At 55.8% G+C, this 25,022-nt stretch overlaps 1 protein-coding gene across 3 annotated transcripts in view; it reads left to right on the forward strand.

Moving 5' to 3' along the window:
- The window catches only part of LOC127566572 (PDZ domain-containing protein 4-like), a 41,339-nt gene that overhangs the window by 556 nt on the left and 15,761 nt on the right, over positions 1–25,022 (forward strand). For 2 of the 3 annotated variants that reach the window (XM_052008989.1, XM_052008990.1), the window contains exons 2-4: positions 22,836–22,898; positions 23,642–23,895; positions 24,479–24,569. In XM_052008989.1, the coding sequence (XP_051864949.1) occupies positions 22,836–22,898; positions 23,642–23,895; positions 24,479–24,569 (408 nt within the window). Of the gene's footprint in view, positions 1–5,851; positions 5,898–22,835; positions 22,899–23,641; positions 23,896–24,478; positions 24,570–25,022 lie in introns of those variants that run through there. The other variant, XM_052008991.1, reaches the window with a different exon arrangement.

A 25,022-nucleotide genomic window follows, 5' to 3' on the forward strand; every position in this document is an offset into this window, starting at 1 on the left:
GAGGGAGGGAGGGAGAGAAAGGGATACCTGGCCAGAGGGAGAAAGAGACAGAGAAAGGAGCAAGGGAGGGAGGGAGAGAGGGGGGAGGGAGAGAGGGGGGAGGGATCTCTGAGAAGCGAGACAGAGACGGGGGGATACCTGGGAAAGGAGACAACGAGGCAGAGAGAGAGAAAGGAGACAGAGGGAGGGAGGTAAAGGGATCCCTGGGAAAGGACACCAGAGGCAGTGAGACAGACACCTGGGAGTGGCAGAGAGGGAGGGTACCTGGGGCAGGAGATGAGAGGCAAAGAAAATGGAGGGGGGGAAGAGAGGGGGGAAGGGGGGAAGAGAGGGAGTGGGTGCGAGGAGCGGCGGGGAGGGGGAGTGGGTGCGAGGGGGGCGGGGAGGGGGAGTGGGTGCGAGGAGCGGCGGGGAGGGGGAGTGGGTGCGAGGAGCGGCGAGGAGGGGGAGTGGGTGTGAGGAGCGGCGGGGAGGGGGAGTGGGTGCGAGGAGCGGCGAGGAGGGGGAGTGGGTGCGAGGAGCGGCGGGGAGGGGGAGTGGGTGCGAGGGGAGGTGGGGAGGGGGAGTGACGGTGCGAGAAGGGGCGGGGAGGGGGAGTGACGGTGCGAGGGGAGGCGGGGAGGGGGAGTGAAGGTGGAGGGGGGCGGGGAGAGGGAGTGACGGTGCGAGGGGAGACGGGGAGGGGGAGTGACGGTGCGAGAAGGGGCGGGGAGGGGGAGTGACGATGCGAGGGGAGGCGGGGAGGGGGAGTGAAGGTGGAGGGGGGTGGGGAGAGGGAGTGACGGTGCGAGGGGAGGCGGGGAGGGGGAGTGACGGTGCGAGGGGAGGCGGGGAGGGGGAGTGGTGGAGGGGGGGCGGGGAGGGGGAGTGACGGTGCGAGGGGGGCGGGGAGGGGGAGTGACGGTGGAGGGGGGCGGGGAGGGGGAGTGACGGTGGAGGGAGGCGGGGAGGGGGAGTGACGGTGGAGGGGGGTGGGGAGAAGGAGTGACGGTGCGAGGGGGGTGGGGGGGGGAGTGACGGTGGAGGGGAGGTGGGGAGGGGGAGTGACGGTGCGAGGGGAGGCGGGGAGGGGGAGTGACGGTGGAGGGGGGTGGGGAGAGGGAGTGACGGTGCGAGGGGAGGCGGGGAGGGGGAGTGACGGTGGAGGGGGGTGGGGAGAGGGAGTGACGGTGCGAGGGGGGCGGGGAGAGGGAGTGACGGTGCGAGGGGGGCGGGGAGGGGGAGTGATGGTGGAGGGGCAAGTGGGGAGAGGGAGTGACGGTGCGAGGGGAGGCGGGGAGGGGGAGTGACGGTGGAGGGGAGGTGGGGAGGGGGAGTGACGGTGCGAGGGGGGTGGGGAGAGGGAGTGACGGTGCGAGGGGAGGCGGGGAGGGGGAGTGACGGTGCAAGAAGGGGCGGGGAGGGGGAGTGACGGTGCGAGGGGAGGCGGGGAGGGGGAGTGACGGTGCGAGGGGGGTGGGGAGGGGGAGTGACGGTGCGAGGGGGCGGGGAGGGGGAGTGACGGTGGAGGGGCAGCGGGGAGGATGGAGTACACCTGTGTCACAGAGCGTGATCGTGTGATTGGTTTCGGTGATGTCTCGGGGTCCTGTGGGGAAGGGGGGGAGCAGGCACCTGGCATCGTACCCCCACCCACTCACACCAGAGGTGGGCAGCAGGTGGAGGGCGAGGTGGGGGGGTTGGGAAAGGCAAGTGTTGTTTCCCTTAACTGTGTCCCCTGGCACGCGTGGAGGGAGCGCCGCGCTGTGGGAGGGGCGGTGAGGAGGGAGCGCCGCGCTGCGGGAGGGGCGGTGAGGAGGGAGCGCCGCGCTGCGGGAGGGGCGGTGAGGAGGGAGCGCCGCGCTGCGGGAGGGGCGGTGAGGAGGGAGCGCCGCGCTGCGGGAGGGGCGGTGAGGAGGGAGCGCCGCGCTGCGGGAGGGGCGGTGAGGAGGGAGCGCTGTGGGAGGGGCGGTGAGGAGGGAGCGCTGTGGGAGGGGCGGTGAGGAGGGAGCGCCGCGCTGTGGGAGGGGCGGTGAGGAGGGAGCGCCGCGCTGTGGGAGGGGCGGTGAGGAGGGAGCGCTGTGGGAGGGGCGGTGAGGAGGGAGCGCCGCGCTGCGGGAGGGGCGGTGAGGAGGGAGCGCCGCGCTGCGGGAGGGGCGGTGAGGAGGGAGCACTGCGGGAGGGGCGGTGAGGAGGGAGCGCCGCGCTGCGGGAGGGGCGGTGAGGAGGGAGCGCCGCGCTGCGGGAGGGACGGTGAGGAGGGAGCGCCGCGCTGCGGGAGGGGCGGTGAGGAGGGAGCGCCGCGCTGCGGGAGGGACGGTGAGGAGGGAGCGCCGCGCTGCGGGAGGGTCGGTGAGGAGGGAGCGCCGCGCTGCGGGAGGGGCGGTGAGGAGGGAGCGCTGTGGGAGGGGCGGTGAGGAGGGAGCGCCGCGCTGCGGGAGGGGCGGTGAGGAGGGAGCGCCGCGCTGCGGGAGGGGCGGTGAGGAGGGAGCGCCGCGCTGCGGGAGGGTCGGTGAGGAGGGAGCGCCGCGCTGTGGGAGGGGCGGTGAGGAGGGAGCGCTGTGGGAGGGGCGGTGAGGAGGGAGCGCCGCGCTGCGGGAGGGGCGGTGAGGAGGGAGCGCCGCGCTGCGGGAGGGGCGGTGAGGAGGGAGCGCTGTGGGAGGGGCGGTGAGGAGGGAGCGCCGCGCTGTGGGAGGGGCGGTGAGGAGGGAGCGCCGCGCTGTGGGAGGGGCGGTGAGGAGGGAGCGCCGCGCTGTGGGAGGGGCGGTGAGGAGGGAGCGCCGCGCTGTGGGAGGGGCAGTGAGGAGGGAGCGCCGCGCTGTGGGAGGGGCGGTGAGGAGGGAGCGCCGCGCTGTGGGAGGGGCGGTGAGGAGGGAGCGCCGCGCTGTGGGAGGGGCGGTGAGGAGAGAGCGCCGCGCTGTGGGAGGGGCGTTGAGGAGGGAGCGCTGTGGGAGGGGCGTTGAGGAGGGAGCGCTGTGGGAGGGGCGGTGAGGAGGGAGCGCCGCGCTATGGGAGGGGCAGTGAGGAGGGAGCGCCGCGCTGTGGGAGGGGCGGTGAGGAGGGAGCGCCGCGCTGTGGGAGGGGGGGTGAGGAGGGAGCGCCGCGCTGCGGGAGGCATCCTCTTCGATTCAAGATGTTAAAATTCAGGGCATCACTGTCCTCCGGTCATGGGATGGGGGTGAAACGGCGGAGGAGGTGGTGAAGGAGGCCACAGCTTCTCGTGGGTCCCTTGCTGTTCTTCTCCCACTCCCTGCTGTGGGGACCCAGCTGAGAGGGAGAGGGAGGAGAGGGGGAGAGGGGGAGGGGAGAGAGGAGAGAGGAGAGGGGAGAGGGGGAGAGGGGGAGAGGGGGAGAGGGGGAGAGGAGAGGTCGGGACTTACGAAGGTCCAGAGGCCTGGATGAGATTTGGTTGATGGACCTTTACATTTCCAATATTTAAGCCACTACACCCCTCTGTAACCCCCTCCAGCCCCTACACCCCTCCCTGTACCTGTAACCCCCTCCAGCCCTCATGTCCCCTGAGAACACTGAGCGACTCTGATGTTGCAACCCTCCCATAATTCCCATTCAGCTGTGCCTTTAGCCCTGAACTCATCTCACCCATGCCCTGGAGTGTGTGACGGGACAGTGAAGAGGGAGCTTCACCCTGTGTCTGACCCCGGGAGTGCGTGACGGGACGGTGCGGTGGGAGCTTCACCCTGTGTCTGACCCCGGGAGTGTGTGACGGGACGGTGCGGAGGGAGCTTCACCCTGTGTCTGACCCCGGGAGTGTGTGACGGGACGGTGCGGAGGGAGCTTCACCCTGTGTCTGACCCCGGGAGTGTGTGATGGTACGGTGTGGAGGGAGCTTCACCCTGTGTCTGACCCCGGGAGTGTGTGACGGGACGGTGTGGAGGGAGCTTCACCCTGTGTCTGACCCCGGGAGTGTGTGACGGGACAGTGCGGAGGGAGGTGCACCCTGTGTCTGACCCGTGCCATCCCTGCACTGAGCGTTTCTTCAGATGGTTTGTTATTTCCTGGAATTCCTTTCTTCGGTTGTGTTGGTGGAAGTTTTAGACATTGGCTTCAAGAAGGGAATTTAATAAATAGTTGAAGGAATTGGATTTGTCCAGCGATGGGAGCAGGGAGCTGATGTTCCCAGTGCTGAGGGAGTGCCGTGGGAGGGGCGGGGAGGAGGGAGCGCCGCGCTGCGGGAGGCACAGTAAGGAGGTGGCGTCGTGCCGCAGGAGGGGCGGTGAGGAGGGAGCACCGCACCGTGGGAGGGGCAGCGAGGAGGGGCACCGCACCATGGGAGGGGCGGTCTTTGAGTTGAGACTTTAAACCCATATCCCCTCTGCCCCAGGACATTATAAGATCCCCTGAGCGGTAATCAACACAGAAGTCCCCCCAGAGTTGAGGGGCAAAGATATATCTGGCTCAATACAAGAGGGCATGGCTTTAAAGTAATGGGTGGGAAGTTCAAGGGAGATATCAGAGGAAGGTTTTTTACCCAGAGAGTGGTTGGGGCGTGGAATGCGCTGCCTGGGGCGGTGGTGGAGGCAGGTACATTGGCCAAATTCAAGAGATTACTAGATAAGCATATGGAGGAATTTAAAACAGAGGGATATGTGGGAGGAAAGGGTTAGATAGTTTTAGGCGAGGTTTAAGGGTCGGCACAACATTGTGGGCCAAAGGGCCTGTATTGTGCTGTACTGTCCTATGATTCTACTACCACAGCACTGCTTGCAGGAGCTTGCTCTGTGGAAATTGGCTGCCGAGCTCAGCATATTACAGCACCCATCAGCCCTGTACTGTCTGGGACCCCTCGAGGGGTGGATTGGAGGAGGGTGTGGTGAGAGGTCGGGATGGTGTGCCTGCAGACTGCTGCCAGAAGCAGACTCAATGCAACCTGATCTGTGAAAACAATCAATATCTACAAAGCCCCAATTACTTTCTGACGCGTTACAAACAAATTAGTTTGTACTGACAGGGCAGAGTGATGATGTGGTGATCACACTGACTTCAGACCGAGGGCACTGTGCGGGTCACAGGGTGCCGTCGGTTCCTGGAACACAGGGAGCAGCAAGATCCCAGGAGCTGGCTCTGCCTTGTCTCTCACTGAGACACACGCAGGGAACAGCAAGATCCAACTTTGAGTTTTGGGATGAGGTGACCAACAGGACTGATGAGTTCAGTGCGGTGGACGTTGTCTACATGGACTTTAGCAAGACCTTTGGCAAGGTCCTGCACAGTAGGTTGGTCTGGAAGGTTATATCCCAATTGGGTACAAATTTGGCTTGATAGAAGGAGTCACAGGGTGGTCATGGAGGGTTGTTAGTCAGGCTGGAAGCCTGTGAGCGGTGGTGTGCCGCTGGGATCAGTGCTGGGTCCTCTGTTGTTTGTCATCTATATTAACGGTTTGGAGGAGAATGCAGTTGGCCTGGTTACTACGTTTGTAGATGACACCAAATTTGTTGGTGCTGTGGACTGTGGCGATGGCTACCTGAGATTACGACAGCATCGAGATCAACTGGGGAAGTGGGCCAAGGAACGGCAGACGGAGTTTAACCCTGACACGTGCAAGGTGTTGCACTTTGGTCTGTTAAACCAGGGCAGGGCCTGTACAGTAAATGACAGGGCCCTGGAGGGTGTTGTAGAACAGAGAGACCCTGGGGTTACCTGGAGTGGAGACACAGGTAGACAGGGCGATGAAGGAGGCATTTGGCACGCTGGCCTTCGTCAGTCAGGGCACTGAGTACAGGAGCCAGGACGTTGTGTTGCAACTGTGCAAGTTGTTGGTGAGACCGCACTTGGGAGTACTGTGTGCAGTTCTGGTTGCCCAGCAACAGGAAGGAGGTCATTAAACTGGGAAAGGCGCAGAGAAGATTCACGAGGATGTTGCCGGGACTCGAGGGACTGAATCATGGAGAGAGGTTGGGCAGGTTGGGACCTTTATCACTGGAGCGTCGGAGACTGAGGGGCGACTGTATAGGGGTGTATAAAATCATGAGGGGCAGAGATAGAGTGAATGCGCACGGTCTTTTTCCCCAGGGTTGGGGAATCAAGAACTAGAGGGCACAGGTTTAAGGTGAGAGGGGAGAGATTTAATGGGAACCTGAGGGGCAGGTTTTTCACCCAGAGGGTGGTGGGTGTATGGAACGAGCTGCCAGAGGAAGTGGGTGAGGCAGGGACGTTAACAATATTTAAGAGACACTTGGATCGGTCCATGGATAGGAAAGGTTTAGAGGGACATGGGCAGGCAAACGGGACGGGCTCAGGAAGGCACCTTGGACAGCATGGACGAGTTGGGCCGAAGGGCCTGTTTCTGTGCTGTGTGACTCTGTCCTAGATGCTTGACTCTGCACCGTCTCAATGTGACACAGACAGGGAACAGCAAGATCCCAGGCACTGGCTCACTGCGACACAGGCAGCGCACAGCAAGATCCCAAGACATCCCTGTGACTACTGACCGGATGACATTGTTCAGTGGACACCGGGGGAGCGACAGGTTTTGGGTTCAGAACACCAGGGAGAACAGCCTGCTAAACATCTGATAGTGACTGTGGGACCTTCCACGTCTATCCAAAGGGCAGACCAAACGGTGCGGCGCTCCCTCCTCGCCGTCCCTCCCTCCTCGCCGCCCCTCCCTCCTCGCCGTCCCTCCCTCCTCGCTGCCCCTCTCTCCTCGCCGCCCCTCCCACAATCTCCTGGTTAGGACTGTGTCTTCCCACCCCCACCCAACCCCCATGTTGGACGCTACACCGGAGCCGTCTCTGCACAAGACGTCCCGTGGTGAGGGGCACATTTGTATTCCGAGCTGCTCTGAATGCAGTTCCACAGCCTGGCGCTGATGTCCGTGAAACAATCCTGAGCAGAGCCCGCAGACACCAGCTCCCCTTCCCCTCGATACCTCTCTCACTCTGCCCACTCCCACTGCCTCTGACTCAACTCGTTGTACTTCCCTCGATTCTACATCCGTCTCTCTCTGCTGGATCTCCCTCTCTCTCCCGCTCTCCCTCCCTCTCTCCCTCCCCCCCACCTCTCTCCCCTTCTCACTTCCTCCCTCTCTCCCTCCCTACATTCACTCTGTCTGCCTCTTTCTTGTTTATCTCATTCTCCTTAATCCTCCGGTATTTCCTCGCTCTCTGCCTTCCTCAGCCCCTCCCTACCTTTGCCTGGTTTGCAATGGGTAGTGCTGAGGGAGCGCCGCGCTGTGGGGGCGCACTGAGGAGGGAGCGCTGCACGGTGGGAGGGGCGGTGAGGAGGGAGCGCCGCGCTGCAGGAGGGGCGGTGAGGAGGGAGTACCACGCTGCGGGAGGGGCAGTGAGGAGGGAGCGCCACGCTGCGGGAGGGGCAGTGAGGAGGGAGCGCCACGCTGCGGGAGGAGCAGTGAGGAGGGAGCGCCACGCTGTGGGAGGGGCGGTGAGGAGGGAGCACCACGCTGCAGGAGGGGCAGTGAGGAGGGAGCACCACGCTGCAGGAGGGGCGGTGAGGAGGGAGCGCCACGCCGCGGGAGGGCCATGCTGAGGGTGTGCTGCACAGTGTGAGGGGGGAGTGCCCCAGCAAACAGCTTGGACGGGGTGGGGGTGAACCTCCACACAGGACATGCCGCGGAATTTCCTATAGTTGGCCGGCTGCCCACCACCCCGCAGTACGACTCTCCCCTGACGAGCAGATCGGTGCAGTAAGCTGCTTATGTCCAATTCCCTATTAAATCCCGATGATCGTGTTTTCCCATTAGCTCCTTAATTCAGTCTGCTAACAACAGAGAGAGAGGTTCCGAATCCCCCTGGGCTCCTGCTCATCCGTTGTACAGTAAAGCTCATTAGTGGAGGTGCCAACAGAGGGGAAAATGCACGCGAGTCCTTATGACGGGGCTTCAGCCCTTTGTCTCTCTATTTACTTCTCTCCCTCTCTCCCCGCCCATCCCTCCTCTGTGCCTCTGCCCCGACTCTCTCTCTCTCTCTCTCTCTCTGTGTACCTCGTTCCTTCTCTCTTTGCACACCTCCCTTTCAGACGTATTTATTTCACCTTCATAGAGTCACAGAGCAACACAGCGCAGAGACAGGCCCTTCGGCCCAACCAGTCCCTCAGGTCCCTTTTAAATCTTTCCCCTGAACCTACGCCCCCAGTTTTTGACACCCCGACCCGGGGGGAAAAGACTGACCATTCACGCACGATCAGTTAATCCCGGAGAAGCAGCAGCATTCTAAAGGGAGGATGAGGCAACCGTAGCTGACAAGGGAAGTTAAAGGCAGCATAAAGGCAGATGAGAGGGCGTACAATATTGCAAAGACCAGCGGGAAGCTAGAAGATTGGGAAGCTTTTAAAAACCAACAGAAGGCAACCAAAATAAGCAGTAAGGGGAGAAAAGATGAAATATCAAGGTAAGCTAGCCAATAGCATAAAAGAGGATACCAAAAGTTTTTTCAGATATAAAAAGAGTAAAAGAGAGGCAAGAGTGGACATGGGATTGCTGGAAAATGACGCTGGAGAGGTAGTAATGGGGAACAAAGAGATGGCGGACAAACTGAATAAGTATTTTGTGCCAGAAATTCGAGAGGGTCGGGGGCAGAAGTGTGTGTGGTCGCTATTACTGAGGAGAAGTGCTTGGGAAGCTGAAAGGTCTGAAGGTGGATAAGTCACCTGGACCAGACAGACTACACCCCAGGGTTTTGAAAGAGGTAGCTGAGGAGATTGTGGAGGCATTAGTAGTGATCTTTCAAGAATCACGAGAGTCAGGAATGGTTCCAGAGGACTGGAAAATCGCAAATGTCACTCCACTTTTTGAGAAGGGAGGGAAGCAAAAGACAGGAAATTAGAGGCCGCTTAGCCTGACCAGTGGTTGGTAAGATGTTAGCGTCCATTATTAAGGCTGAGGTTTCAGAGTACTTAGAAGCTCATGATAAAATAAGCCTAAGTCAGCATGGTTTCCTTAAGGGGACATCTTGCCTGACAAATCTGTTGGAATTCTTTCGGGAAGTAACAGGCAGGTTAGACAAAGGAGAGTCCTTGGATTTTCTTGGATTTTCAGAAGGCCTTCGACAAGGTGCCGCACATGAGGCTGCTAAACAAGATCGGAGCCCATGGTATTACAGGAAAGGTACCAGCATGGATAGGAGATTGGCTGACAGGCAGAAGGCAAAGAGTGGGAATAAAGGGGGCCTTTTCTGCTTGGCTGCTGGTGACTAGTGGTGTTCCGCAGGGGTCAGCGTTGGGTCTGCTGCTTTTCACGTTATATGTTAATGATCTGTTTGATGGAATTGATGGCTTTGTGGCCAAGTGTGCGGATGATACAAAGATAGGTGGAGGGGCAGGTAGTGTAGAGGAAGCAGAAAGACTTTGACAGGTTGGGAGAATGGGCAAAGAAGTGGCAGATGGATACAGCGTAGGGAAGTGTACGGTCATGCACTTTGGTAGAAGAAATAAAGGCATAGACTCTTTTCTAAACGGGGAGAGAATTCAGAAATCGGAGGTGCAAAGAGACTTGGGAGTCCCAGTGAAGGACTCCCTGAAGGTCAACTTGCTGGTTGAGTCGGTAGTAAGGAAAATACAATGTCAGCATCCATTTCGAGAGGACTAGAATATAAAGGCAAGGATGTAATGCTGAGGGTTTATAAGGCATTGGTCAGACCACGTTTGGAGTATTGTGAGCAGTTTTGTGCCCCATATCTAAGGAAGGATGTGCTGGCCCTGGAGAGGGTCCAGAGGATGTTTCTGAGAATGATCCCGGAGATGAAAGGGTTAACGTATGAGGAGTGCTTGTTGGCTCTGGGCCTGTAGTCATTGGAGTTCAGAAGGGCGAGGGGGGGATCTCACTGAAACCTACTGGATACAGTAAGGCCTGGATAGAGTGGATGTGGAGAGGATGTTCCCATCAGTGGGACAGTCCGGGATCCGAGGGCACAGCCTCAGAATAAAGGGACGTCCCTTTAGAACTGAGATGAGGAGGAATTTCTGCAGCCAGAGGGTGGTGAATCTGTGGAATTTGTTGCCACAGACGGCTGTGGAGGCCAAGTCACTGAGTGTGTTTAAAGTGGAGGTTGATAGGTTCCTGATTAGTAAGGGCATCAAAGGTTACGGGGAGGAGACAGGACAATGGGTTTGAGAAGGAAAAATAAATGAGCCATATTCAATGGTGGAGCAGACTCGATGGGCCGAATGGCCTAATTCTGCTCCAACATCTTATGGTCTCATCTATGCCCCTCGTGATTTTATAAACCTCTATTAGGTTGCCCCTCATTCTCCTACGTTCCAAGGAACAAGGACCCAGCCTGGCCAACCTCTCCCTATAACTCAGGCCCTCGAGTCCTGGCGGCATCCTCGTAAATCTCTGCGCTCTCTCCAGTTTAACCAGGTCTTTCCTACAACAGGGTGACCAAAGCTGTGCACAGTGCTCCGTGCGGCCTCACCGTCCTGTACAACTGCAACATAACGTCCCAACTCCTGTTCACCCCTGACCGATGAAGGCCAGCGTGCCAAACGCCTTCTTCACCACCGTCTACCTGTGACGCCACATTCAACGAACTGTACACCTGTACTCCTGGGTCCCTCTGTTCCATTCCACTCCCTAGTGCCCTACCATTCATAGTACGTCCTATGCTGGTGTGACTTTCCAAAATGCATCACCTCACGCTCCTCTGTACTGAAATCCATCTGCCACTCTTCGGTCCACTTCCCCAACCGATCAAGATCCACAATAACCTTCTTCGCTATCAACAGCACCGCCTAATTTCACGTCATCCACAAACTTACTGATCAAGCCTTGTGCATTCTTTGTATTTTCTCACAACAGAGGAAGCCGCTTGACCCTTTGAGTCTATGCCAGCTCCTGGAGCGATCCCCCTGCCGCACTTATTTCCCGGTGACTTGTGCACTCCTTCATTCCCATCACTTCCCTCCCATTCTCCCACCACTCACCTCCACACCACGGGGGCAGCTCTCCACGTGCTGTGGGTGTCACTGCCAGTGACAGTACTTATCGCCCATCCTTCATTGTCCCAGAGCTGAGGATAAGATGAGATATCTTTATTAGTCACACGTACATCGAAACACACAGTGAAATGCATCCTTCGCGCAGAGTGTGCTGGGGGCAGCCCGCAAGTGTCACCACGCTTCCGGCGCCAACATAGCACGCCCACAACTTCCTAACCTGTACGTCTTTGGAATGTGGGAGGAAACCGGAGCACCCGGAGGAAACCCACGCAGACACGGGGAGAATGTACAGACTCCTTACAGACAGCGGTGGGAATTGATCCCGGGTCACTGGCGCAGTAATATCGTTACACTAACCGCTACACTACCATGACAGTACAGGGACAGGTCCGGAGTCAAGTGTAGACCCAGACCTGCCATGGATGGCAACTTCAGTTACATCAGTTGACAGTGGTTTACAGGGGGACTTTGATCAGCTGGGTCAGTGGGCTGAGGAATGGCAGATGGAGTTTAATTCAGATAAGTGCGAGATGTTGCATTTTGGGAAGACAAGTGAGGGTCAGACTTTCACAGTGAACAGTGGGGCCCTGGGGAGTGTTGTAGAACAGAGGGAGCTTGGAGTACAGGTACATGGTTCCCTGAAAGTGCTGTCGCAGGTAGACAGGGCGGTGAAGAAGGCATTTGGCACGCTGGCCTTCATCAGTCAGGGCACTGAGTATAGAAGTTGGGACGTTATGTTGCAGTTGGTGAGGGCACATTTGGAATACTGTGTTCAGTTTTGGTCACCCTGCTGTGGGAAAAGTGCCATTCAGCTGGAAGGAACGCAGAGGAGATTTACGAGGATGTTGCCAGGACTGAGTTATGGAGGGAGGTTGGGCAGGTTGGGACTTTTTCCTTTGGAACTTAGGAGAATGAGGTGTATAAAATCATGAGGGGCATAGATAGGGTGAATGTAGAACCAGAGGGCACAGGTTTAAGGTGAGAGGGGAGAGATTTAATAGGGAGCTGAGGGGCAACTTTTTCACCCAGAGGGTGGTCCGTATATGGAACGAGCTGCCAGTGGAAGTGGTTGAGGCAGGTACATTAACAACATTTAAAAGGCATTTGAACAGGTACACGGATAGGAAAGGTTTGGAGGGATATGGCCAAATGCGGGCAAATGGGACTGGCTTGGATGGGAATCGTGGTCAGCATGGAGGAGTTGGGCTGAAGGGCCTGTTTCCGTGCTGAGTGACTCTGTGACTATATCAATGAGCCAGACAGGATTCACAGTTATCACAACACCTGGGTCATTTATTTCCGTGAATTGAAGTCCCGGGCTGGGAATTGAACTCACGGATCTTTGGGGTGACAGAGTGGGGAGAGCTGCTGCCTCATGGCTCCAGTGACATGAGTTTGATCCCTGCCTCCGGTGCTGCCAGTGTCCGTTCTCCCTGTGAGCGCGTGGATTTCCTCCCTCGTCCCAGGGACATGTGTGACCCAGTGGGTGAGTCAGCCACTGTAAACTGCCCCCAGTGTGGAGGTGGGGTGGGGGGGGGGGTGGTGGTGGAGTTGACGGCCAGGTATACGGGGAGAATGAAATGTAGGACTGCTGTAAATGTTGGTGGTCAGCATGGAACTCAATGGGCTGAAGGGCCTGTTTGTGTGCTGCACCTCTCTCTGACTCTGTGACTCCAGTTACACACCAGGAGGGGAGTCCAAAACTCGAGGGCATAGGTTGAGGGTGCGAGGGGGAAGATTTAAAGGGGACCTGAGGGGCAGGTTTTTCCACACAGAGGGTGGTCCATACGTGGAACGAGCTGCCAGAGGAAGTGGGTGAGGCAGGTACATTAACAACATTTAAAAGACCCTTGGACAGGTACATGGAAAGGTTCAGAGGGATGTGGGCCAAACGCGGGCAAATGGGACTGGCTCAGTACAGGACTTGGGACGCTATGTTGCAGTTATATAAGACATTGCTGAGGCCGCACTTGGAGTACTGGGTATAATTTTGGTCACCCTGTTGTAGGAAAGTTGTTATTAAACGAGAAAGAGTGCAGAAAAGATTTACCAGGACGTTGCCTGGACTTGGGGGCCTGAGTTACAAGGACAGGTTGTGTAGACCAGGACTTTACTCCCTGGAACGTAGGAGATTGAGCGGTGACCTGATGGAGGTGTATAAGATCATGAGGGGCACAGACAGGGTGAAGGCAGTGTTCCTTCCAGGGACGGGGTGCCAAAAACAAGAGAACATAGAACACTGCAGCACAGTACAGGCCCTTCAGCCCACAATGTTGTGCCAACATTTTATCCTGCTGTAAGATCCATCTAACCCTTCCTTCCCACATAGCCCCCCATTTCTCTATCATCCATGTGTCTATCTAAGAGTCTCTTAAATGTCCCTGATGTATCTGCCCCCACAACCTCTGCCGGCAGTGCATTGCACACACCCACCACTCTGTGTAAAAAAACTTACCCCTGACATCCCCCTTATACCGTCCTCCAGTCACCTTAAAATTATGTCCCCTCGTGTTAGCCATTGTCGCCCTTGGAAAAAATCTCTGACTGTCCACTGGATCTATGCCTCTTATCATCTTGTACACCTCTATCAAGTCACTTCTCATCCTCCTTCTCTCCAAAGAGAAAAGCCCTAGCTCGCTCAACCTATCCTCATAAGACATGCTCTCCAATCCAGGCAGCATCCTGGTAAATCTCCTCTGCAAGAGGGAATAGGTTTAAGATCAGAGGCGAGAGATTTAGGAGAGACATCAGGGGCAGCTTCTTCACACAAAGGGAGGTGCGTATTTGGAACGAGCTGCCAGAAACAGAGGTTGAGGCGGGCACATTAGCAACGTTTAAAAGCCATCTAGATAAGTCCATGGAGAGGAGAGGTTCAGAGGGCTGCGGGCCAAATGCGGGCAGATGGGACCAGCTCGCTGGGCAACAGAGTCAGCATGGACCAGTTGGGCTGAAGGGCTTGTTTCCGTGCTGTGTGACTCTCTGACTGTACCCCACAATCGCCTCTCCATCACCCGCCATCCCTCTCTCCCTCGTATGTTTATCCAGCCTTTCCCACTCCATTAACTGCCTCGCCGTGTGCCAGGTTCTCCCGGGGCCCTGAGTGCAATGCAGCTGGAATTCTTGGGGGCCCGTGGAGTTGCCCACACACAAGCAGGATCATCTCTCAATCCTCCTCTCCCGGATCCACAGCCCCGAATCAGAATCGAGAGTGTGTGTTCCCCAGAGAGCAGACACCATGCTGGGTCGATCTATTTTCAAACCACAAACATCTTGGTCCTGGTGTCAGTCTGCTCGATTTCTCACACCTTCTGCAGTTGCCCACATCGGATTTACGTCCATTTCGATTGCGATAACCTTTAACCTCTGCCAGCAATGAGTGGGGGGGGAAGGGGGCTTTGTCTGTTTGACTGATGGCCACTGGTGTCAACGGTGAGGGAGCGATGAGCTGAGATATCGATCAGGAAGCATGTTTAGCCCTCAGGCCTGCGAGAACTGTGGTATGTGAGACTGGTCAATGGGATTGATTCCCCCCTTGACACCGTGTTTGTGTGTGTGTCCCAGTACTGAGAGTGACAAACTCACTCTCTCACACACACAGGGAAACTCACTCTCTCACACACACACACACACACACACACACACACACACACACACACACACACACACACACAGAAACTCACTGTCAGACACAGAGAAACTCACTCAGAGAAACTCACTCTCACTCACACACATAAACACACACAGAAACTCACTGTCCCACACACACACTCTCTCTCACACACATACTCTCACAGAAACTCGCACATAGATACACACGCACAGATAGACTAGCACATAGATCACACACACAGACACGGACAGATCATACATATAGATCACACACATACAGAGACACAGACACACACACACATAGATCACACACACAGATCACACAGACACACACATAGCTCCCACAGACACACACATAAATGACATACACATAAATGACACACACACACACACACGTACAAGGGTTGTATTTCAGGGAAATTATCCCACCAGTCCCCCCTTTACTGGAAATCCGAATGCCGAGGGGCTTCAAAGCCCTGCTCCGGGAGAAGGAATACGGGACTTTGAAGGAGGAAGTGCCCCTTTGAAATGGAAATAGCAGCCTGCGGCTGAGAGTGACGATATGAATTCCCCACACTGCTGCTCCGCCTGTTACTGAACGGGGTTGGGGAGGGGGGGACCTTCACCACCCCACCGGTCCGGCGGGAAGGGGCATACCCAGGAGCCGTGCGCAGCCTGCAGTATAACTACAACACCCCTGCAAGGGATGGCAACTGGGCTGCAGGCTGGGCAGAGGAACCCATCCTCATTTTCCGGGTCACCTGAAGTCTGATTCTTTGCTTCACTTCCTTCTCCCAATGTCTCCTGACAGAGGAGGCCATTGAGCCCATCGGGTCTCTGCTGGTTCTCTCTCATATCAATTCCAGCACCGACCCACACACTGTGAGGAACCCGGAGCACCCGGGGGAAACCCATGGGGAGAACATGCAAATTCCACACAGACAGCGCCGGAGGTCGGGATTGAACCTGCGCCTCTGGCACTGTAACCCACCCTCAATAACCTTCCTCCTGTTCTCTCTTGTCCCACTCTGCCAACCGCTCAGCAGATCCCGTCTGTTCCTGCAGCTCGACACCAGGGAGGGGGGAGCACTGTGCCGCGGGAGGGGCGGCGAGGAGGGAGCGCCGCGCTGCGGGAGGGGCGGCGAGGAGGGAGTGCAAGGAACCAAGTCTTGCCCCCTTCTCTGGAGGAACTGTTTCACAGAGTAAAGCCCCGTCTTCGCTGAGGAAATGAGGCAGAGATGTGCAGTGAGGAGTTGATGAAGTGCAGCAGGAAGAGGCTGCCACAGCACGGGTACAGATAGCAATGCCTGCTGTGGATGCAGATCGCTCTGAGCACTCCAGCAGAAAGTAGATTCATCTTCAACAACCAGAGATCACAAATTATGGCCACAAAGTCTTTCATTACCTAGTCAAAGAACTCTGCTCACTAATTTCCTTACCCTTCCTCCTTTGTTCTGTGGGCTGACGGTCCATGGAGTGCGATCTCACTGGAGCAGGGAAGTGTTACAGCTGCTGAGCAGAGCCACCTCTCCTTGCTTTCCTTTCTGTTCTCAGCTGTCCACCTGCAATAAAGTCCGCAAGACATGAACTATCAATGGAGAGTATATCTCCTCTCCACACTCCCAGGGCATGGGTCAGACAGAGTGAAGCTCCCTCTGCACCATCCCACCACACACTCCCGGGTCAGACACAGGGTGAAGCTCCCTCCGCACCGTCCCATCACACACTTCTGGGGTCAGACACAGGGTGAAGCTCCCTCCACACCGTCCCGTCACACACTCCCGGGGTCAGACACAGAGTGAAGCTCCCTCTATACTATCCCATCACACACTTCTGGGGTCAGACACAGGGTGAAGTTCCCTCCACACCGTCCCGTCACACACTCCCAGGGTCAGACACAGAGTGAAGCTCCCTCTACACTGTCCCATCACACACTCCCACAACAGGGAGAATGTTGTTTTGTGATTTCATTTCTGTTCATTTTTACTGAAAATAACTTGATTTCACAAACGAAGTAAAACTTAGAATTGCTGTCACTGTTTAGGATGCCCCTGCAGACTCCACAGGGACTCCCAGGCTGGGACATATCTTTGGAGGAGGGGCAGGCAGTCGGCTCAGGCTGAACCCTCCACAGAAGCACTGCCAAGTGCCATGAACAGTCACTTTGGCCAGGAGCTCTGGCACTGAGCGACAAGGAGGTTCCCCTGACCGACTCCCTCCCCCACCCCCTCTGCAGGTGTCTATGGGTGGGAAGCTGGTGGGGACGGCACTGGTGATGGTGTTATAGTCATAGAGCAATACAGCACGGATACAGGTCCTTCAGCCGAACCAGTCCGTGCCGACCATGGTGCCCACCCAGCTAGTCCCAATTCCCTGCATTCGGCCCATATTCCACTCCCCACCCCTCCATGTACCTATCCAAGTGCTTCTTAAATGATGCTGTTGTACCTGCCTCACCCACTTCCTGTGGCAGCTCGTTCCATACACTCACCACCCTCTGCGTGAAAAAGTTGCCCCTCAGGTCCCTTTTAAATCTTTCCTCTCTCACCCTAAACCTACGCCCCCTAGTTCTGGACTCCCCTACCCTGGGGAAAAAACCGTTACTGTCCACCTTATCTGTGCCTCTCATAATTATAAACACTTCTATATGGTCGCCCCTCATTCTCCTACGTTCCAAGGAATAAAGACGGAGCCTGGCCAACCTCTCCCTATAACTCAGGCTCTCGAGTCCTGGCAACATCCTCGTAAATCTTCTCTGTACTCTTTCCAGTTTAACCGCATCTTTCCTACAACAGGGTGACCGAACTGCCCACAGTAACACAGGTGTTGTGAGCTGCCAGCTCTCCCAGCCACTGTGTCCCACATCCTGCAGTCACGTGCCAGCGCTCCCGTCGGATTCTCCGGAGCCGCACTGGCCTCGGCATGACAAGAATTCCTCTGCTGCTGTCTCCATGGTAACGCTGCGTTCCATCGGAGGCCGAGGGCTCCCCCTCCCCCACTCCCGGCATCCTGCGCACACACACACAACTGTCTCTGCGGCTGGGGGACACAGCTGGGGCTCTCCCCGGTCGGTGCACAGTGCTGGACAGGTGGGTGGGAGGTTACCTCCACTCACCCTCCCACCTCAGGCCGACTCCACCACCCCCACCCCTCCCCTCCCAGACACCTGTTTGTCTGGGGCATTCCTCTCCATCTCGCCTGCAATGTTGGCTTCACAGTCAGTTGTTGCTGCTCCTCGCTGGTACTCTCTCTCTCTCTCTCTCTCTCACACACACACACACACACACACACACACACAGATATACAGACACACACATACACACACGCATACACACACACATACACACACAGATATACAGACACACACATAAAGACACACATACACACACAGATATACAGACACACACACACACACAGATATACAGACACACGTACACACACACACAGATATACAGACACACACATAAAGACACACATACACACACACACAGATATACAGACACACAAAGACACACGTACACACACACAGATTTACAGACACACAAACACACACACACAGATATACAGACACACACACAGATATACAGATACACACATACAGACACAAATAGACACGCACGTGCAGACAAATACAGACACACACACAGACACAAACACAGATAGACACACACACAGATACAGACACATACAAACAGACACAGACACACATAAATACAAACACTCAAATACACACACACACACCCAAACGTGCAAATCATCATGGCTATCCCTCAAGGTCGAGGATGATGGTCTTCGTTCCGTTGATTTATTTATGGGCTCTCGAGTGGCTTATGAATGTGCAAATACACTCATACGCATATATACAAAACATACATACACACATATACAAACACGTGTACAAACACTCACAAACAAAACAAATACAAGCACACAAAAGTAAACATACACACACAAACACTCACACATATATACAAACATACTCACAAGCACATGTACAAACACAGCATACAAAACACACACAAATACATACACACATATGCATACATACATAAAAATACACACATATACACACACACACACAAATACACCCACACACGTACAAATACAAGCACATATGTATAAACACACACATATACATACAAATAGAAACAAACACACACAAATACACACCCATGTTTCCACACCCAGATACATTCTCAAATGCACAGATGTAAACACACGCATACACAAACACTGACACTCACCCATACACGTGCATAAACACAATCTCTCACATGCACATACATACAAGCCCACACACTCTCACAAACGTGCAGAAACACACATGTGGGGTGCAAGTCCACAGCTCCCTGAAAGTGACATTATTGGTTAGGGTGGTAAAGGAGGCGTACGGCGTGCTTGTCTTCACTGATCAGGGCATTGAGCAGAAAATCAATGTTGCAGCTGTATAAAAGTTTGGTCGGGTCACACTTGGAGTACAGTTCTGGTCACCACACCAGAGGAATGTTGTGGAGGCTTTGGAGAGGGTGCAAAAGAGGTTCATCAGGACACTGCCTGGATTACAGGGTATGAGCTATAATGAAAGGTTGGACAAACTGGGGTTGTTTTCTCTGGAGTGGCGAAGGCTGAGGGGAGACCTGATACATTTATAAGATTATGAGAGGCATGGATAGGGTTGACAGCCAATATCTTTTTCCCAAGGTAGAAATGTCAAATGCTAGAGGGCAGAGCTTTCAGGTGAGAGGGGGAAGTTTAAAGGAAATGTGTGGGGCGAGTTTTTTTTACACAGAGTGGTAGGTGCCTGGAACATCGAGAAACTCGCTGTCTTTCACACGCACACAGAGAAACTCACTCACACACACACACAGAAACTTACTCTCTCACACACAGAGAAACCCACACACACACACACAGAAACTTACTCTCTCACACAGAGAAACTCACTCACACACACACACAGAAACTTACTCTCTCACACAGAGAAACTCACTCACACACACACACAGAAACTTACTCTCTCACACAGAGAAACCCACACACACACACACAGAAACTTACTCTCTCACACAGAGAAACTCACTCACACACACACACAGAAACTTACTCTCTCACACACAGAAAATCACTCACACACACACAAACTTTCTCACACACAGAGAAAATCACTCACACACACACAGAAACTTACTCTCACACACAGAACTCACACACACACACACACAAACTCACTCACACACACACAGAAACTTACTCTCTCACACACAGAGAAACACTCACACAGAAACTTGCTCTCTCACAGAGAAACACACACAGAGAAACCACTCTCTCTCTCTCTCACACACACACAGAAACTTACTCTCTCACACAGAGAAACTCACACACACACACACACAGAAACTTACTCTCTCACACAGAGAAACTCACTCACACACACACAGAAACTTACTCTCTCACACACAGAGAAACACTCACACACAGAAACTTGCTCTCTCAGAGAAACACACACAGAGAAACCACTCTCTCTCTCTCACACACACACACACAGAAACTTACTCTCTCACACAGAGAAACTCACACACACACACACACACACAGAAACTTACTCTCTCACACACAGAAATTCACTCACACACACACACAGAAACTTACTCTCTCACACACAGAAATTCACTCACACACACACACACAGAAACTTACTCTCTCACACACAGAGAAACTCACTCACACACACACACAGAAACTTACTCTCTCACACACAGAGAAACTCACTCACACACACACAGAAACACTCTCACACAGAGAAACTCACTCACACAGAGAAACTCACTCACACACACACAGAAACTTACTCTCTCACACACAAATTCACTCACACACACACAGAAACTTTCTCACAGAGAAAATCACTCACACACACACAGAAACTTACTCTCACACACAGAACTCACACACACACACACACACAAACTCACTCACACACACACAGAAAGTTACTCTCTCACACACAGAGAAACACTCACACACACACACAGAAACTTGCTCTCTCACAGAGAAACACACAGAGAAACCACTCTCTCTCTCTCTCTCACACACACACACACACACACACACACACACACACAGCGTGGTTAATGTTGTGATTTATTTAAGAAGGGCTGCAAGGACAAGCCAGGGATGTACAGGCTGGTGACAGTTATTGGAGGGGATCTGAGAGACAGGATCTATCTGCACTTGGAAAGGAACAGACTGATTAGGGATAGTCAGTTGGCTTTGTGTGTGGGAAACGGTGTGTCACGAGTTTAACGGAGTTTGTTTTTTGAAGGGATGACCAAGAGGATTGACAAGGGCAGGGCAGTGTACGTTGTCCACATGGACTTCAGTAAGGCCCTTGACAAGGTCCCACAAAGTAGGCTGGCCCTGAAGGTTAGATCCCATGGGATCCAGGCTGAGCTCACCAACTGGATACAAAATTGGCTTGGTGGATGGAGTGAAGGGGTGTTAGTGGAGGGTTGTTTGTCAGACTGGAGGCCGGTGACCAGTGGTGTGCTGCAAGGATCGGTGCTGGGTCCTCTGTTGCTTGTCGTCTATATTAATGGTTTGGATGAGAATGTAAGGTTACGTATGATTAGTAGGTTTGCAGATGACACCAATATTGGTGGTGTGGTGGACAGTGTTGTCTAAGGTCACAACAGGATCGAGATCAACTGGGAAAGTGGGCAAAGGAATGGCAGATGGAGTTTAACTGGGACAAATGCAAAGTGATGTATTTTGGGAAGTGAAACCAGGTACACTGAATGGCAGGGCCCTGGGGAGTGTTGTAGAACAGAGAGACCCAGGGGTACAACTACGCAGCTCCTTGAAAGTAGCAACACAGGTAGACAGTGTGGTGAAGAAAGCGTTTGGCACACTTGCCTTAACCGGACTAAGTACGTGGCCTCATGCTACAGCTGGGAAGGACACCAGTGAGACCACACGTGCAATATTGTGTGCAGTTCTGGTCGCCCAGCTATAGGAAGGATGGCTTTAAGCTGGAGAGGATGCAAAAAAGATTCACCAGGTTGTTACCGGGACTGGAGGGCGAGGGTTATGAGTGGAGACTGGACAGGCTGGAACTGTTTTCCCTGGAGTGTAGGAGGCTGAGGGCTGACCTTATGGAGGTTGTAGGGTGTAGATAAGGTGGATGGCCACAGTCTTTTTCCCAGTGTAAGGGAGTTGAAAACTTGAGGGCACAGGTTTAAGGTGAGAGGGGAAAGATTTAAAGGGGACCCAAGGGGCAAGTTTTCCACACAGAGAGTGGTGGGTACATGGAGCTAGCAGCGGAAGTGGTTGAGGCAGGTACAATTAAATTGCTTTATTATTGTCACATATACCGGGGTACATTGAAAAACTGTTCTGCATGCCATCCATACAGATCATTTCATCCCATCAGTGCATTGAAGTAGTACAAGGGACAACAATAACAGAACGCAGAATTAAGTGTCACAGTTACAGAGAAAGCACAGTGTAGGCAGACAATAAGGTGTAAAGGCCATGATGAGGAATATTGTGAGGTCAAGAGTCCATCTTCTCGTACTAGGGGTTAGTTAAATAGTCTTACAACAGCAGAAATATATCGTTTTAAAAGATACTTGGACAGGTACATGGATAGGAAAGGTTTAGAGGGATATGGGCCAAATGCGGGCAAATGGGACTAGCTCTGGAAAACACCTCGGTTGGCATGGATGAGTTGGGCCAAAGGGCCTGTTTCCGTGCTGTATAACCCGATATTATATGCTTGCTTTCATGTGTACATCTTCTGCACAAATCCGGGCGGCGGGGGGGGGGGGGGGGGGGGGGGGTGGTGGGGAGCGGGCAGAGGTAATGTGGCAGATGTGGAGTGCATGGACTAACTCCACCCAGGCAAGTGGGGAGTGTTCCATCACACTCCTGACTTGTAGATGGGGGAGAGGTAATGTGGCGGATGTGGAGTGCATGGACTAACTCCACCCAGGGAAATGGGGGTAGGCCTTGAAGTATCAGGAGGTGAGTCACTCATCGCAGGATCCCCAGCCCTTGACCTGCTTTCACAGCCTTAGTCCACTGCCTAGTCCAGCTGAGCTTCTGGTAGTGGTGACCCCAGGATGTCGATGGTGGGGTGACTGGGCAGGGGTGCAGGGGGTGGGCGGTCAAACTCTCCGGTCATTCCCTGGTACTTGGGTGGTGTGGATATCTGTGAGATTTACTCCCTGCCGGCTGGAGAGGGCGGGCGGTCCTGGGGCTGGACAGTGCCGGGGATGGACGTTCATTCTCTCCTCTTCTACTCCCCACCTATGTCCAACCTCACCCTCCATACGCAGGGCCCGACTGGATTACGGCACGGAGTCCCAGCGCGTCGACTCTCTCCGTCCAGTCCACGCACAGTGAGTACGGCCTGCTCAGTGGGGAAGGATTGGCTGGGGGGAGGGAGGGATGGAGGGGTGGGGGGGGATTGGGTGGGGGAGGGAGGGAGGGAGGGTGGGGGAAGGATTGGGTGGGGGAGGGAGGGTGGGGTGGGGACAGATTGGGTGGGGGGAGGGGTGGAGGAGGAGGGAGGTGTGAGGGGATGAGTGGGGGGAGGGGGGAGGGTGGGGGAGGAATGGTTGGAGAGAGGGGATGGTGGGGAAAGGAAGCTGTAGGACGAGGTGCTGAAGCTGGCCGCTTCCCTCTGCATGGGGCCCTCAGCCACACCCCCTCCACCGTGGGGCCCTCGGTCATTCCTCCCCTCTGCCGTGGGGCCCTGGGTCACTCCCCCCTCCGCCGTGGGGCCATGGGTCGCTCCCTGCCTCGGCCGCTCCACCCCCTCGGCCGTGGGGCCCTGGGTCGCTCCACCCCCTCCGCTGTGGGGCCCTCAGTCACTCCCCCCTCCACTGTGGGGCCATCGGACGCTACCCCCTCCACCATGGGGCCCTGGGTCGCTCCCCCCCTCCGCTGTGGGGCCGTCAGTTGCTCCCCCCTCCACTGTGGGGCCCTCGGACGCTATCCCCTCCGCCGTGGGGCCCTCAGTCGCTCCCCCCTCCGCCGTGGGGCCGACTGCTGCCTCCTCCGCGGTTGGGTCCTGGGTCGCTCCCCCCTCCGCAGTGGGGCCCTGGGCCGACCTCTGACGAAGGACCTCTGTTCCCCTCAGCTTCACGGGAAGGAGGCGTGCAAAGTGAGCCAGGAGCCAGCAGCCGAGACCCTCCGACCGCCCCGGGAGCCCCTGGTCATCCAGGTGATGCGGCGCAGCCCGCGGGGCAAGGTGGCGGCCCCGGTGCAGGACCCACAGCTGGTGGACAACGGGACCCAGACAGAGATCACCTTCGAGCACATCATGGCCCTGAGCAAGGTCCGGCCACCCTCCCCGCCCCCCGTCCTGCTGGAGCCCTATGTCCTGTCCGACCTGTGAGTACCACTGACTGCCCGTGCGGCCCGGGTACACCGTAACCTCATAGCGTGCGACCCGGGTACACCGCACCCTCACCATGCGCGGCCCAGGGTCACCGCACCCTCACTGCGTGCGGATGGGGCCACCGCACCCTCACCACGCACAGCCTGGGTACACTGCACCCTCACCGTGTATAAACACAGAGACACAGAACCTGTTTATGGTAACATACACACCCTCACCTCCCAGGTACACAGTACCCTCACCGTGTAAAGACACAGGGACTGTGTAGTGACCCACACCCTGTATAAACTACAGACTGTGTACAGCGACCCACACCCTGAATAAACACGAACTGTGTACAGTCATCCTGGAGAGGGAGCATGGACACTGGAACTTACCCTCACCCCCTGTGGCTGCTTCAATCCGTGTTCTCCATGATGAGGCTCCCGCTCCACATGTTGCGGGGCGGACGGTCCGTCGGCGTTACGTCCCCTTCCTTCTCACCTGCTCACGGCACTGTGGGGCAGGTTTGTGCTGGGGCTGGTCCCCTTTCTCTCTCTCTGCGCACCGATCTGACTTCCTCTGTTGCCCCCACAGCCCTCCGCTGGTCAATGATTTCTATGAAGCCAATGACTACATGGACAGTGGTCACCACGAAGTGGATCGAGCCGACGACCTGGAGTATGAGGTGAACTGGTTACAAACTCGGCGGCTGGGACTTCTGGGCAGATCCCAGTGCCAGAGAAAGGGCCAAAGTGACTGAGGGAGGGAATTCCGGAGCTCCTGGCCCCGGCAGACGGAGGCACAGCTGCCAACGGCAGAACAATGGGAATCAGAGGGCGAGTGGGGGAGGGCAAAGGTCTTGGATGTAATGGCTGGAGGGGGTTACACAGGCAGGGAGGGGTGTAGGGGTCGGAGGGGGGGTCACAGAGACAGGGAGGGGTGTAGGGGCCAGAGGTGGTTACAGAGACGGGAAGGGTTTTAGGGGCCGGATGGGGTCACTGACAGGGAGGGGTTTAGGGGCCAGAGGGGGTCACAGAGACAGGGAGGGGTGTAGGGGAGGGAGGGGGTCACAGAGACGGGGAGGGGTGTGGGGGCCGGAGGGTGTCACCAAGACCGGGAGGGGTGTAGGGGCCAGAGG

This window comes from Pristis pectinata, chromosome 43 (assembly GCF_009764475.1).
Source record: "Pristis pectinata isolate sPriPec2 chromosome 43, sPriPec2.1.pri, whole genome shotgun sequence".
NCBI lineage: Eukaryota > Metazoa > Chordata > Chondrichthyes > Rhinopristiformes > Pristidae > Pristis > Pristis pectinata.